Here is a 14,577-nt window from a genome sequence, read left to right on the forward strand (position 1 = left end):
ACAATTAATCGATTATTAAAGAATATTAAATTCTTATCTATAGTCAGTTCACCTCTTAATTTATGGTAACTATGTAGACCATCAGGAATATCCTTGTTATGAGTGGGCCAGCCATTATTTATGAAATTTCTTAATATCTGTAATTCGTTATCGTTGGAACTTTCATTTATTAATACTGTTTTTTGTTCCTCAGAGCATTCTAAATTGTGCGCTAAGCCCATGCAATGTATCACCTCATACATGTAAGACTCATCGGTGTCTGGTGACAATTGATAAGAGCGTGATAGTAAGTCCGCAATGTACATAAATTTACCTTGTAAATATTTAAATTCTATGTCATATCTTAATAGTTTTAGTTTCAATCTTTGTAACCTTGGCGACGGTATTTCATGAAGATGTTTCTTAAGTAAACTTTCTAGGGGTTTGTGATCATTAAGTATTGTCACTTTACGTCCATATATGAAGTAATGAAACTTACGTGTAGACCAGGTTACACTTAAGAGTTCTTTTTCAATCTGTGAAAAGTTACGCTCAGCCGATGTTAAACTTCGTGAAGCGAAACAAACTGGTTTGCCATTTTGAAGCATACAACATCCAAGGCCATCTTTGGATGCGTCGCACTGTATAGTTATGGGCAAATTATCATCAAAATTTTGAAGGACCGGAGCTGTACTGATTTTATTTTTAATATTAGTATATACATCTTCATGAATTTCCGTCCAAAGCCATTCAACATCTTTTTTCAATAACAATTGTAATGGTGCTGCAATATTAGCCAGGTGTGGAATAAATTTTCTTAAATAATTGACCATTCCGAGAAAAATTTGAAGTTCTTTTTTATTATTAGGACTTTTCATATTAACTATAGCACTGACTCTATCTGGATCAATTTGCATGCCTTGTTCTGAAAAAATATGGCCAAAATACTTTACTTGCTTTAATTTATATTGAAATTTCTCTTTATTGAAGCGAACATTGTTTTCTCTGGCTCTACTAAATACCTTGTCTAATATTGCATCATGTTCCTGCTCGGTGTCAGCACATATTAAGAGGTCATCACAATAAACAATAACTCCGGGGATGTCTCCAAAGGCAGTTTCGCTATATTTTTGGAATACCTCAGGAGCTACAGAGATCCCGAAGGGACACCTTAGAAATTTGTAACAGCCAAACGGGCTATTAAAAGTACATAAGTCACTTGAACTGTCTGTTAATTTAATATTATAAAACCCATCTGATAGATCCAGCACAGAAAATATCTTCTTATTATTTAATTTTGCCACAATCTCATCTAAGGTTGGTATTAAATGGTGCTCTCTTATTAGCACTTGATTCAAGTCCTTTGGGTCTAAACAAATTCTAAGTGAACCATTCTTCTTTTCAACTATGACTAAATTGCTAACAAAACTTTTAGGGTGGTCTACCTTGGCTATGACTTTATGCTTCACCAGAGCCGCCAGTTTGTCCGCGAGGCGCGGCTTCAGGGAGTTGGGTACCCGCCGTGGAGGTCTCACCACAGGCTCAGCGTCCGGTCGAATGCGCAGTTGCAGTGGCGTTTTGAACTCGCCAACACCCTGAAATAGTTCGATGTTTTTATTAATTATACAGTTTTTACTATTATTATTAGTTACCAAATCAGTCTTTGAAGTATTAGTGGCAGCGTGATCAGTCTCAAGTATTATTCAATAACTTCAGTTTTACTAATGAGGCTAATCCTAAGATTGGTCTGACACTTTCTTTAACAATTAAAAAGTCAGTCATGACTTCATCAATTTTAACTGCATTAGAAAAAACTTTCATTGTGACTTTACCTACTGGGAACAATTTTCCCCCCCCGAAGACTTTAATTTTTACTCTTGTCTCAGATATTTTAAAATTGTTATCATCATTGACAATTTTCTTAAAATCCCTCATACTAATCACAATAATTTGGGCTCCGGTGTCACATTTGAAACTTACTTTTTTATTTTCTACTCTGAGTGTCTCAGTCCAATCATTTTTACCCAAATCTATGGAATAAACCTCATAAGTGATATTATTTGCCAGTCATAAGTCATGAACATTGTTACAGGCCTCTTCGCTGTCATTGTTATTAATGTTATCAACCCGTTTCTTATTGAAAGTGCAACCCACACTGAAATGATTTAACTTGTTACAGCTCGAGCAAGTCTTACCATAAGCAGGACACTGTTTAGGACCATGCTCGGTGTTACACTTTCTGCAGTTATAAAACCATCTATTATAACGACCCTCCATATTAACATTTTGAGACATAGTCTTTTTATGATTACTGAAATACTTAGCTTTATTGGACTGCTGCTGCTGCTGTGTTGCCCGGCCAGTGTGAACTGCATGCACCTCCGGGTTGTTGAGGGTCTTCACAAATTCTCTGGACAGCTCCGCAGACCTGCAGATGTCGATGGCCTTCTCCAAAGTGAGATCCTTGATTTCCAGTAGCTTCTGTTGGATACGTTGCTCCCGAACACCAATAACAATCTTGTCCCGAAGCATCTTCTCTTTCTGGTCCCCGAAGTTGCAGTTCTCCGCTACTTTTCTTATTGCTGTGTAAAAAGCATCGAATGTTTCTCCCTCTTCTTGGTTCCGCTTGTTAAGATTGTATCTGTTTATAATTTCATTTTGTTTCGGCTTGAAGTAGTCGTCGAAAACTTCAATCACCTCCTCCAGCTTGTCCTTACCTTCCACTTTAAGGACATTAAAATATAATTCTTGCGCTTCGTGGCCAACGCAGTTAATAAGTATTGCTGCTTTTCTTGTTTCTGATATTCTTTCTAACCCCGCCGCCAGCACGAAGTTGCGAAAAGATAGCTTGAAACGTTGCCACTGCGGCCAGCAGTTTTCAATATCTTCTAAATTGAGCCCCACGGGCATTTTATATTCGACGGCAGACATTTTGTTAAAATCTTCACTTGTTTCTTCAATGGTTTTTTTAGATTTCATAATTAATATTAGAAGTCTTCAGCCATTTAGCTGTTAAGTATCCATTTCTTTGTTCGAAGAAAATGTGCTCAGTAGCGATTTGTAGGTTACCTTATCTAATCCAGTTTAATCTTCCTGAATTTGACTCCTTTTCGGCTGCGCCATGTATGATCTTCAATAAAACGAAAGTAGAAAGTCTTCGGGTATTTATTATTAACATCTACTTAGAGATATGCACAATATTATTAATATTATAATAGAGCGAGTTGTGTAGTGTATCAAGGAAATATAGCAAGGGGGAGCTGTCACAGTGACACTTGGTAAGGTTTGACAGCACGTTGTATTTACAAAGGATGTTATGATTATATTTCGTTCGTTTCATTCTTCAGATATAACATTTACCAGGTAGTCCTTTAAACCTACAGGCGACTTTTGCACTATATTAAGAGACAGTCATTTGACTATTGAACTGATTTTTAGTTCGTTCATTCGTTCCCCTACCCTTCCCGTTCGTTCCACCATCATAGCTGCTCATTCTTTTTTCGTGCACGGCGACGAGCGCACGCGCCCTTTAGCTCCTCGGCTACGACATTATTACCTACAAAAATGTCGAAGCGCACAGCTAAAGACAAGTTAAAATATTACCGTGAAAAAATTAAACGTCTTGAAGATCATAAAAGACGATACAGGATCATTTATGATTCGTCTTCATCGGAAGATGAAGGTAAGTTGTTTGTTTTATTATTTAGTGTTAAGAAGTGATTAAAATGAGCCGACATAGGGATTGACTGCGAGTCTCTAACTATGATCATATAACCATCGGGGTTGACCGCGAGTCTCCAACGATGCAAATAAGCAGAACAATGCGCGCAATCTTCAGTAGATGCGCGTTACTCTGCGACACAAATATTTTCTCAACCTACCCCCAAGAGAAAATATTTTTCATAAAATGTAATAATCACTTCTTTTTTGTTTTAGATGTTGTAATGGAACAAAATCCAGATGGTTCCGTGCCGGCTCATGATCCTATTATACAGGAACCACAGCTAAACATCGAAAATCCCGTACTGGAACATAATAGTGATGTATCGATACCGGACCATAATAACGAGATTCCTGCACCTGAAAATCAGGCAGATTTACTCATGTCGTCAGCTCAACCCGAGCTCGACCCGGACATGCTGCTGGCTCTCGGGGAATCGACCGAGGATACCCCCGAGTATGGCGAAAAAATCCACGATAATTTATCGAAACTTTGGTTACCGTTACTCAAAAAAGGTATGACAAATGAAGCCAAAGATAAAATCCGAAAAGACTATTTGGTTCCCGACAATTGTCGATTGCTACAAGCACCAAAATTAAACGTGGAGATTTCAGCAGCCGTACCCGATATGGTCCGTAATCGAGATAAAAACCTGGCTGCAGCGCAGCAACAACTCGGCCACGGGATCGCTGCCGTCAACAGGGCCATGGATATTCTAATTAAATGTGTAGATTCCAACGGAATCGAAGCTATGAAACACCTCAGCAACGGCTGCCGTATTCTGTGTGACCTTCATTCGTCATCTACTCAAAGCCGCATTAAACTCATCACACCTAGTCTCGATAAGACGTTCTTGCAAGTTATTCAAGACACAGAACGTGATGATACCCTGTTTAGTAATAAATTGTCCGAGAAAATCAAGGCAGCGAAGACCATTGAAAAACAAGGTCTCCAAATCAAGAAAACGTCCCCAAAGAAACCCGCGCCTGCTCAGCCGTCGACAAGTCGAGCGTCGTACTCGGGAAACTGGTCAGCGCCCCCTCGTTACGCGTCGAACAGGGGGGGGCGGAGAGGTGCTCGCAGGCAGACGAATTACACCCGTCGGACGTTTCCAGCTCCACAACCGGCCAAGACACCCCCTGCGACCAAGACACGTGCCCAGGCACCGTAACGCAGGTACATGCCGGCCGAATAAGTCATTTTTATAACTGTTGGCTAAAAATAACATCGAATGACATGGTTTTAGATTGGGTCAGATATGGCTACTCAATCCCATTTAACTCGGACGTAAAACAAACATTTGTTCCATCAAACACGCTCGAACAAAGTGAAGTAGCTGACATGAAATTAGCTATACAAAAGCTGTTAGATTTAGGAGCCATATCTGAGTGCCCTAAAGTCAAAAACCAATATATATCTAAGGTTTTTCTTGCCCCAAAACCTAACGGAGGAAAGCGTTTTATCCTAAATTTAAAAGGTCTCAATAAATTTATTGCTCCCTGTCATTTCAAGATGGAGGATTATCGCACGGCCTTAAAACTCATTCCTCAAAATGGTTTTTTAGCCTCAATAGATTTGACAGAAGCATATTTGCTCATACCTATAAATATAAATGACAGAAAGTACTTGAGATTTCAATTTAATAATCTGACATACGAATTTACATCAATGCCGTATGGTTTATCTGTAGCTCCTAGAGTATTCACAAAGATAATGAAAGAAGTCGTATCTAATTTGAGATCTCGAGGCTTTAAGTCTGTCATTTATTTGGACGATATTCTGTGCATAGGAGATACCTTTCAAGAATGTCTAAATAATGTTAAGGAAACCTCAGAGCTATTGCAATGTTTAGGATTTGTTATCAATTACGATAAGAGTTCCTTACATCCGGAACAAACTTGTAAATTTTTAGGGTTTAACTTTCACACCCAAAATTTGACCATTGCCTTACCTGATGATAAACGAAATAAAATTACACAATTGGTTCGTAAATTCCTAGGGCTGCCTAAATGTACCATTCGAGACTTTTCACAACTCATCGGAGTTTTAGTGTCAGCCTGTCCCGCTGTTAAATATGGTTGGGTTTATACGAAAACCTTAGAAAGGCTAAAATATCTCGAGTTATTAAAAAATAACGATAATTTTGATGCCAAAATGAAACCTTCTTGTTCCATATTGGACGATCTTAACTGGTGGTTAAACAATATTATAACATCAAATAATTACATGAGATATCCTAGTTTTCAACTCGAAATTTACAGTGACGCATCCAACTCCGGTTGGGGTGCGGTTTGTGGGAAAAATAAGGTTAATGGCATGTGGAAATCTTCGGAACGGGACTCTCATATAAATTATTTGGAATTGCTGGCTGTTTACCTTGGATTAAAGAGCTTTGCTAAAAAATATGACTAATTGTGCAATTTTGTTGCGAGTTGATAACACGACCGCCATAAGTTATATAAACCGCATGGGGGGCATACAGTTTCCACACCTAAACGATTTGTCGCGTACAATTTGGCAATGGTGCGAGAAGCGAAATATATTGATCTTCGCATCATATATAAATACAAAAGAAAACATTGCGGATCCAGAGTCTAGAAAAATAGTTAACCCTGATACCGAATGGGAACTGTCAGACAGAGCGTTTGAATCTATAGTACAACGGTTTGGTAAACCAACAATAGATTTATTCGCTTCTCGTTCCAATGCCAAATGCCAAAATTTCGTTTCATGGAAACCCGACCCAGATGCGATAGCGGTCGATGCATTTACGATTAACTGGGGTGAAAAATATTTCTACGCCTTTCCCCCTTTTTCGTTAATTTTAAAATGCCTTAGAAAGATCGTAGACGATCAAGCAAACGGAATCCTAGTGTTCCCTTATTGGCCATCGCAACCGTGGTTCCCCCTAATGCGGAGCCTCCTTAGTTCGGAGATAATGTTTCTCAACCCGAATAAAAACTTGCTTCATTCCCATTACAGGGACTGCCATCCCCTACACAAGGGGCTTACCCTGGGGGTCGCGAAGCTCTGCAACAGTCCTTCAGTCGAAGAGGCTCCCCACCAGAGGCTATAACACTGATGATGGCATCACTCTCTGACAAAACATTACAGCAATACGAAGTTACATATAAGCTCTGGTGGCAATTTTGCACCGTTAATTCTATTGAAATTTTAAATCCCCCGAAATCGTCAATATTGTCTTTTTTAACAGAACAATTTAATAAAAATTGTGCATACGGCACACTGAATAGTCACCGTTCAGCCTTATCCTTGTTATTGGGAGACAATATCGGTTCGGACGATTGCGTGAAACGCCTCCTAAAAGGTGCGTACAAACAAAGACCGAACGGTCCCAAGTATAACCATACATGGGACCCACAGGTCGTTTTAAACCGTGTTTCTCACTGGTATCCCAATACAAGCATAAGCCTGGAAAAACTGTCGAAAAAAATAGTGACATTACTGGCTATATGCACAGCGCATAGGGTTCAAACATTAGCGCTTATAAAAATCGAAAATATTGTTATTTCCCCAAACGGTGTCAAAATTGGAATTACTGACACAATTAAAACATCAGCTGCCGGACGAGAACAACCCGTTCTCTTCCTTCCATATTTATATTTTAAAGATAACGTGTCTATATGCCCTGCTACAACTCTCAGAGATTATATTTTTGTAACAAAAAATAAGAGAATTGATAGTATAGGAAATTTGTTATTGACATACAAACCTCCACATAGGCCTGCAACTTCTCAGACCATCAGCAGATGGATTAAAAATGTTTTGTCGGAAAGTGGCATTGACATAAGAGTGTTTAGCGCGCACAGTGCGCGCCACGCCGCCACGTCGGCCGCGAGCCGCGCCGGCGTCAGCGTCGACACTATCCGCCGCACCGCGGGCTGGACCGCGGCGTCCACGTCGTTTGCGCGGTTCTATAATAGGCCACTATCGGATGAAGGACTCTTTGCGAGATCTGTTTGCTTGCCGAGTACAAGTGACAATCCTTAGATAATAAGATTATTGATCATAATTAGATGATTTATTAATACGAATAAATGTTAATATTAGATGACTGACTAATAGGGTCACGTCGAAAAATTAAATAAAAATACGATTTTGAACCTATCTATAGTTTCATTCCACCTAAGCAAAACTTTAAGACTCTAAACATCTACCTGGTAAATGTTATATCTGAAGAATGAAACGAACGAAATATAATAGATGATCAAACGAACTTCTCGAGCGAAGTTCGATCACTATTATATGAGTCGTTTCATTCGAAGATATAATAACCCTTCCCACCCTAATATGACCCCAAATTTTAAAGTTTTGCATTTTCTCTAAAGATAATGAGCAGCTATGATGGTGGAACGAACGGGAAGGGTAGGGGAACGAATGAACGAACTAAAAATCAGTTCAATAGTCAAATGACTGTCTCTTAATATAGTGCAAAAGTCGCCTGTAGGTTTAAAGGACTACCTGGTAAATGTTATATCTTCGAATGAAACGACTCATATAATAGTGATCGAACTTCGCTCGAGAAGTTCGTTTGATCATCTATAGGTGCGTTTATAGAGTATGCTACAATATGAACTATGAAGGTCACTGAGATCGCATCTTGAAGTATGAACAAAACTAGAAAACTGCATTTTTGTCGGTGAAATATTGCGTTTATTGTATATAGTTGCTATACAATCTTTTTTTGGATAAAATGTGAGGAATCGAATGATATCCTTACTTAATTATTATTAATATTTTATTTTATTATTTTTAATATTTTATTTTTTGACATGTTTCCCTCAAATCAATTATATTTTAGTAGGTAATACTGTTCAGAACGCATCCTACGTGACGTCACGGACGGCCGATTGCCTCCGAAATTCGAAGATCGTCAACGATCGGATGCGTATATAACGTCCGCCGCCAGCAGCCAACGGCAATCTTCCAAAATACGTTGAAACGACAAACTGTACTTGTAGTTGTACTACTGTATTAAAATAATTTTATTTTACAAATAAATCTCTGTACATAAGTTAAAATAACAAATCTTCATTGAAGATCCTCTTAGGCATCCCTGCACCACTAGAAAGGAGCCTAGGCCTCAACAAATACCTTAAATTAAGCAATTTTGTATTTTAATTTGTCTTTTACTTTTAATTTTAATTGTAATTGTAAGTTTTTTACGTTTCACAGCCTTATGAGCCATATTGCTTGAATAAAAAATATATTATATTATATTATTCTCTTTATTTATTTATTCTCTCTTCTCTTATATTATTATTATTAATTCGTTTATGAAAGTTTAAAAAAAAAAATTTAGAAACTTTCAGGTGCTGTATTTTTTTATTATTTCCATATATCTTTTTAATAACCACATTATTGTGATAAATTGCTCATTTGCTATCTATTTTACTAGATTTTGTTAAAAAATTCAACATGTGTCATCATCCCTATTGGATCTCTAAAATCATGTCTTGTGGAAACCGTTCAAGAGTATCTCCAGAATCGGGGAAATGTCAAATTTGACAGGTTAGATCTTAAACATATCGTTATCGTATCTTGGTGATGTCTAAAAGATATCTAATAGATGTCTATTTCAAAATCCGAATCGAGCCCTTAGTAAAGCGTGATGAATGTGATAGTCAACTATTGATAAATTATTGGTAGGTATACGTTCGCGAATTCCGTTGGTATGCGTAGTGTATATTTGGCAATGTCTAGTAAAACGAACTATACGTAAGGCCTTATTTGCCAAGGTTGTGAATAAATTACAATAATATTTCCATTATAATGCAGTTTAACTGGCTCACTAAGATTGATTAAATTGTTTGATAAACTATTCAAAACGTGCTTGCTTAACTAAAATAACTAACCATTAGCTTTTTTTTCAGCTAGAACCGGACTAAGCTAACTCGGCATGGCATTTGCAATGACGAAATGTGGAAATGTCATTTTATTAAATTTCTATGAAAACATGTGTCGAATTCTAATCAAAGGTCCCACTTGTTGCATACCATAAGGACGAGATTTGCTTGTATCTAATACGAATAACCTGTCAAAACGTCCTTATGGCAAGTGGCAAAGTGGGATATTTTGCTTGGAAACGACACATATGAGTCTTACGACGTTTAGAATAAGTTCCGACACGTTGTTGTGTTCAAGTCTGTAGACGGATAGTATAGTTTTTTTTTGTTATAACTAGCAACCCGCCCCGGCTTCGCACGTGTTAACAAATTACACAAACCTTCCTCTTGAATCACTCTATCTATTAAAAAAACCGCATCAAAATCCGTTGCGTAGTTTAAGATCTAGGCATACAGACAGACAGACAGCGGGAAGCGACTTTGCTTTATACTACGAGTATGTAGTGATAGTGATTTCGGTAGAGTCCGATTTTTGTACACGTGGGACACTTGAAAACATGAGTTCTGCAGTTTTTCTGTGTTATTTTTCTGTTTATTCGATAGCTAACATGTGTCTCTACTTTTTTCGGTATTCTTCAAAACACGTGGCAACCAGTTTGGTTCAATTCTTAACTAGGAGCTCGATTCGGATATCTTTTAGACATCGCCAAGATACGATAACGATATGTTTAAGATCTAACCTGTCAAATTTGACATTTCCGCGATTCTGGAGATACTCTTGAACGATTTCCACAAGATATGGCTTAGAGATCTAATTCACATCTATTAGATATCTAACTCTATCTAACGTAAAAGTGACATTGGTTGCCCGAATTGCGCTGCAAAAGAGAACTAGTTGAAATCTAAACTATAACGTATCTAGAATGCATCTAGTACGTGTCGTCTCTTGTGAATATCTTGAAGTTCGAATACGGCAGTAGGTACCTATTATAGAAAAAAAAACCCGTGTAGGTATACTAAACAAAATTATATTCGAGGTATAAAGGGAGGGACCCTCCCAATAATAAAAACTTAGTTAAATATGAAAATTAATTTTGTATTAAGCTTAGAATATGTAAATAAATAAAACACATGTAAGTTTAAAGTACCTTATATGTAGGTAGGTACCTATAAGTAATACATAAGTTTGTAAGTATAGATGAGGTCTTGTACATCAGACAGCGGTAATTAGGTATTCTATAATATAGTTGCTCAAACCAAATTGTCAGTAAATAAGAACAAAAAAAAGCGGCCAAGTGCGAGTCGGACTCGCCCATGAAGGGTTCCGTATTTAGGCGATTTATGACGTATTAAAAAAAAACTACTTGCTAGATCTCGTTCAAACCAATTTTCGGTGGAAGTTTACATGGTAGTACATCATATATTTTTTTTAGTTTTATCATTCTCTTATTTTAGAAGTTACAGGGGGGGGGACACACATTTTACCACTTTGGAAGTGTCTCTCGCGCAAACTATTTAGTTTAGAAAAAAATGATATTAGAAACCTCAATATCATTTTTGAAGACCTATCCATAGATACCCCCACGGGTTTGATGAAAAAAAAATTTTTTTGAGTTTCAGTTCGAAGTATGGGGAACCCCAAAAATTTATTGTTTTTTTTCTATTTTTGTGTGAAAATCTTAATGCAGTTCACAGAATACATCTACTTACCAAGTTTCAACAGTATAGTTCTTATAGTTTCAGAGAAAAGTGGCTGTGACATACGGACGGACAGACAGACGGACAGACAGACAGACAGACAGACAGACAGACAGACAGACAGACAGACAGACAGACAGACAGACAGACAGACAGACATGACGAATCTATAAGGGTTCCGTTTTTTGCCATTTGGCTACGGAACCCTAAAAACCGGCCAAGTGCGAGTCGGACTCACGCATGGAGGGTTCCGCACCATCAACAAAAAATAGAGCAAAACAAAGAAAAAAACACAAGCAAAAAAACGGTCACCCATCCAAGTACTGACCACGCCCGACGTTGCTTAACTTCGGTTAAAAATCACGTTTGTTGTATGGGAGCCCCACTTAAATCTTTATTTTATTCTGTTTTTAGTATTTGTTGTTATAGCGGCAACAGAAATACATCATGTGTGAAAATTTCAACTGTAGCTATCACGGTTCGTGAGATACAGCCTGGTGACAGACGGACGGACGGACGGACGGACGGACAGCGGAGTCTTAGTACTAGGGTCCCGTTTTTACCCTTTGGGTACGGAACCCTAAAAACTATACTCATCCTTTTCTTTTGGGTGTTAGTAACAAGACAAAGACAGTAATTCTCTCTGTCTATGTTTGAAATAAGACATCCTTTGACAAACTATATAAAGTCCGTCAACCAAATCTTGTCAGTAGTAAAAGGCGGCAAATTTGAAAAATCGCGGGTTAGCAACACTGTGTTCGAATAATTCCAAAATGCGTGTCATCTGTGTTTTATCTGTGGAATGTGGATCGTGAATGACAGCCGTCACCTTATTTGTTTTCATTTGGTTTTCATTCTGAATCGTTTCTGTTTCAAGAGATATTTCTGCTGTCACCATTAAATACCAATACATTAAATAAGAATAAGCAAAGCTAAGGGGCCTACAATGTACAATCATGCTCGTTGATGGTAAACATTACTAAAAATTGAGGTTATGACAAGTACATACTGGAAGAACTCTTTCGAACTTTTAAGATTATGTTCAGTTTTTTTGTTTTAGGGTTAAAAGACATAAATAAAATTAAAACGTATGCCTAAATCTATCCAAACAAGACCATAAATTGTGTCCTGGAAACCGTCCATAGGCCCACATGTCTAATATTTTCAGCAATCAGTTGTGACTATTTATATACAGAGTATTATGCTTGGTTGTAGTGACCCGGTAACATTGGTAACTTCATTATATTTTTTCAATTAATGACCTGAATTATAGTGTAAGCTAAAGTGACCCTTATCTTATTTACCTTTAAATTAAATAAACACCCACATATCAGTTGTTTTATTTTTAATATGTAATCCTATTGTACAATATATACCAATCAAAAAAATTACACAGGTATGTCATATTCATCCAGAAGAGTACACTAATTTTCATTAACAAGTGGCATATTATATTGTAAATAACAAATATATGCACTATCTAATTATCTGCATTTTGATATGATTTTATTTTAGTAAACTTTAGAAGACATAGATAGGGAACAAAGAGAATATAAGCACTACGTTAGGGAGTTGTTTTTTGATATCTTCAAATTTGTTCATCATTTTGATTAACATTGTTTTAACATCGCTTTTAAATTGTCCGTCCATGTTTCAAATTTTTTCAATAAACCGCGAGTGACAATTTGAATTGACGTACGCAGGGCGCGCTCAGCGGAAAAAAAAAAAATTTGGTTCGATGTACATTGCTGCTTTTCTTAGCGCAATACTGCTCTTTGAGTGTTGCCCTACTTTAGTTTGCTTTACATTGCTACTGACAAGATTTGGTTGACGGACTATATTTACATTGTGAGTCTATCTTTATATTATTATTCTTATGTTTTAGTAGTCCTGTGTCATAAATGTCATAATCAGTGCTCGGTGCAGGTAGTGCCTATTTACCTAAACTTCAGAGGAGGACCTAACTAAGAGTGGTTACAACCACCAAAAAATATTATTTATTATTATTGTTCGCAGGATTTCCCGGGATTCATAAGAGTACCTAATCGACATATACTCAGACTCGGGGTCAAATTATTAACTAAATGCCAATTGTTTAATGCCGATAGTTTGAATGGTTACGTTGATTTGTTTATTTAGTACAAATTTGTATACATTAAATGTTTGAAACATATGATAACCAGTTTTTATTTCAATTACCTCGTTACACACATACACATTACATTTTTGATCGATTTTCTACACAGTACGTTATATGTCACGACACGCATTTTTCTGAATTAAACTATTGAATTTTACTAATAATTTGACGCCGAGTCTGATTATATGTCGATTAGGTACTCTTATGAATCCCGGGAAATCCCGCGAACAATATTAATAAATAATATTTTTTGGTGGTTGTAACCACTCTTAGTTAGGTCCTCATCTGAAGTTTAGGTAAATAGGCACTACCTATTCCGAGCACTGGTCATAATACTATTATTTATTAGTTATTATGTGCCTGTGCGGCCTCGTTACTCGATACCTATGCCTGGACATTTGGCAGATAAATATGAAGCTTATATTAAACACGGAAACTACTCTACATTGACTATGGCTAACAAATCTTTAAAAAGCTATTTCTTCCTAACTTTATACACTATCGCTACAAACTTGCCAGTTTCAATTATTTGGAATCACCGGCAACACGTCAAAATCTCCAAAACTAAAACACAACAACTCAACAAATTACTACAATGCAAATTGAATCTTAACCTCTTCCAAATATGTCTCAAAGTTGATTACTCTACATGGTCATCTGTCGCTCTTTCGTTTTTGAATAAGTTATTTGAAATTAGAACTCCTATGTTCGGCCATTTTGAAAGGAGCTCCCTCTTTGCCTGTGATAGGAGAAATTAGGTCAGGAAATGGGGGTTGTTAGGAGCAATGCAGATCAATTTATATTGGGTAAGGAGTGCATTAAAATCCAACATGTTGGCTGCGTTCCAATATGGCGTGTCGAGGCATTTCAGTGAAGTTTTATTATTATTTTACGAGTGCTGTGAGGTAATTGGTATCGTATCAATTCGGGTTTACATCATGTTTTGTTCTAGATAATTCTGAATAAAGGGTCTGATGATTAACCTGCACCATAAAAACTAGTTAAAAAGGTCTCTAATTCCGTTTCATTTTGAACTTTTTTTTACTAAATCTAAATTGCATTTGTCTTGGCACATTTTCATGCCTGGACCCCATTTTGGCCCCACGGCCTAGACTAAATTCAGCCTAGGAAAGGGCAAAACAATTAGAATTAGTATGAAACTTATACGAGTA

The 14,577-nt window shown here is 37.1% G+C and overlaps 3 protein-coding genes across 7 annotated transcripts in view; 1 reads left to right on the forward strand and 2 right to left on the reverse strand.

The window, feature by feature from the left end:
* The window catches only part of LOC134648992 (uncharacterized), a 561,268-nt gene that overhangs the window by 499,985 nt on the left and 46,706 nt on the right, over positions 1-14,577 (reverse strand). The window lies entirely within an intron of this gene.
* The window catches only part of LOC134648995 (23 kDa integral membrane protein-like), a 349,619-nt gene that overhangs the window by 251,997 nt on the left and 83,045 nt on the right, over positions 1-14,577 (reverse strand). The gene's annotated exons all lie outside the window — the stretch shown is intronic.
* LOC134648991 (uncharacterized) lies at positions 3,301-7,269 on the forward strand. 2 transcript variants are annotated; one of them, XM_063503664.1, is made up of 2 exons: positions 3,301-4,876; positions 6,683-7,269. In XM_063503664.1, exon 1 carries the CDS (start codon positions 3,783-3,785, stop codon positions 4,869-4,871), a length of 1,089 nt encoding a protein of 362 aa, XP_063359734.1. In that variant the 5' UTR covers positions 3,301-3,782; the 3' UTR covers positions 4,872-4,876; positions 6,683-7,269. The 2 variants fall into 2 exon arrangements, with proteins under 2 accessions (XP_063359734.1, XP_063359735.1); XM_063503665.1 differs by lacking the exon at positions 6,683-7,269 and having other exon boundaries at positions 3,301-3,661; positions 3,916-4,871.

The sequence above is a fragment of the Cydia amplana genome, chromosome 6, assembly GCF_948474715.1.
Source record: "Cydia amplana chromosome 6, ilCydAmpl1.1, whole genome shotgun sequence".
NCBI classification, from domain to species: domain Eukaryota; kingdom Metazoa; phylum Arthropoda; class Insecta; order Lepidoptera; family Tortricidae; genus Cydia; species Cydia amplana.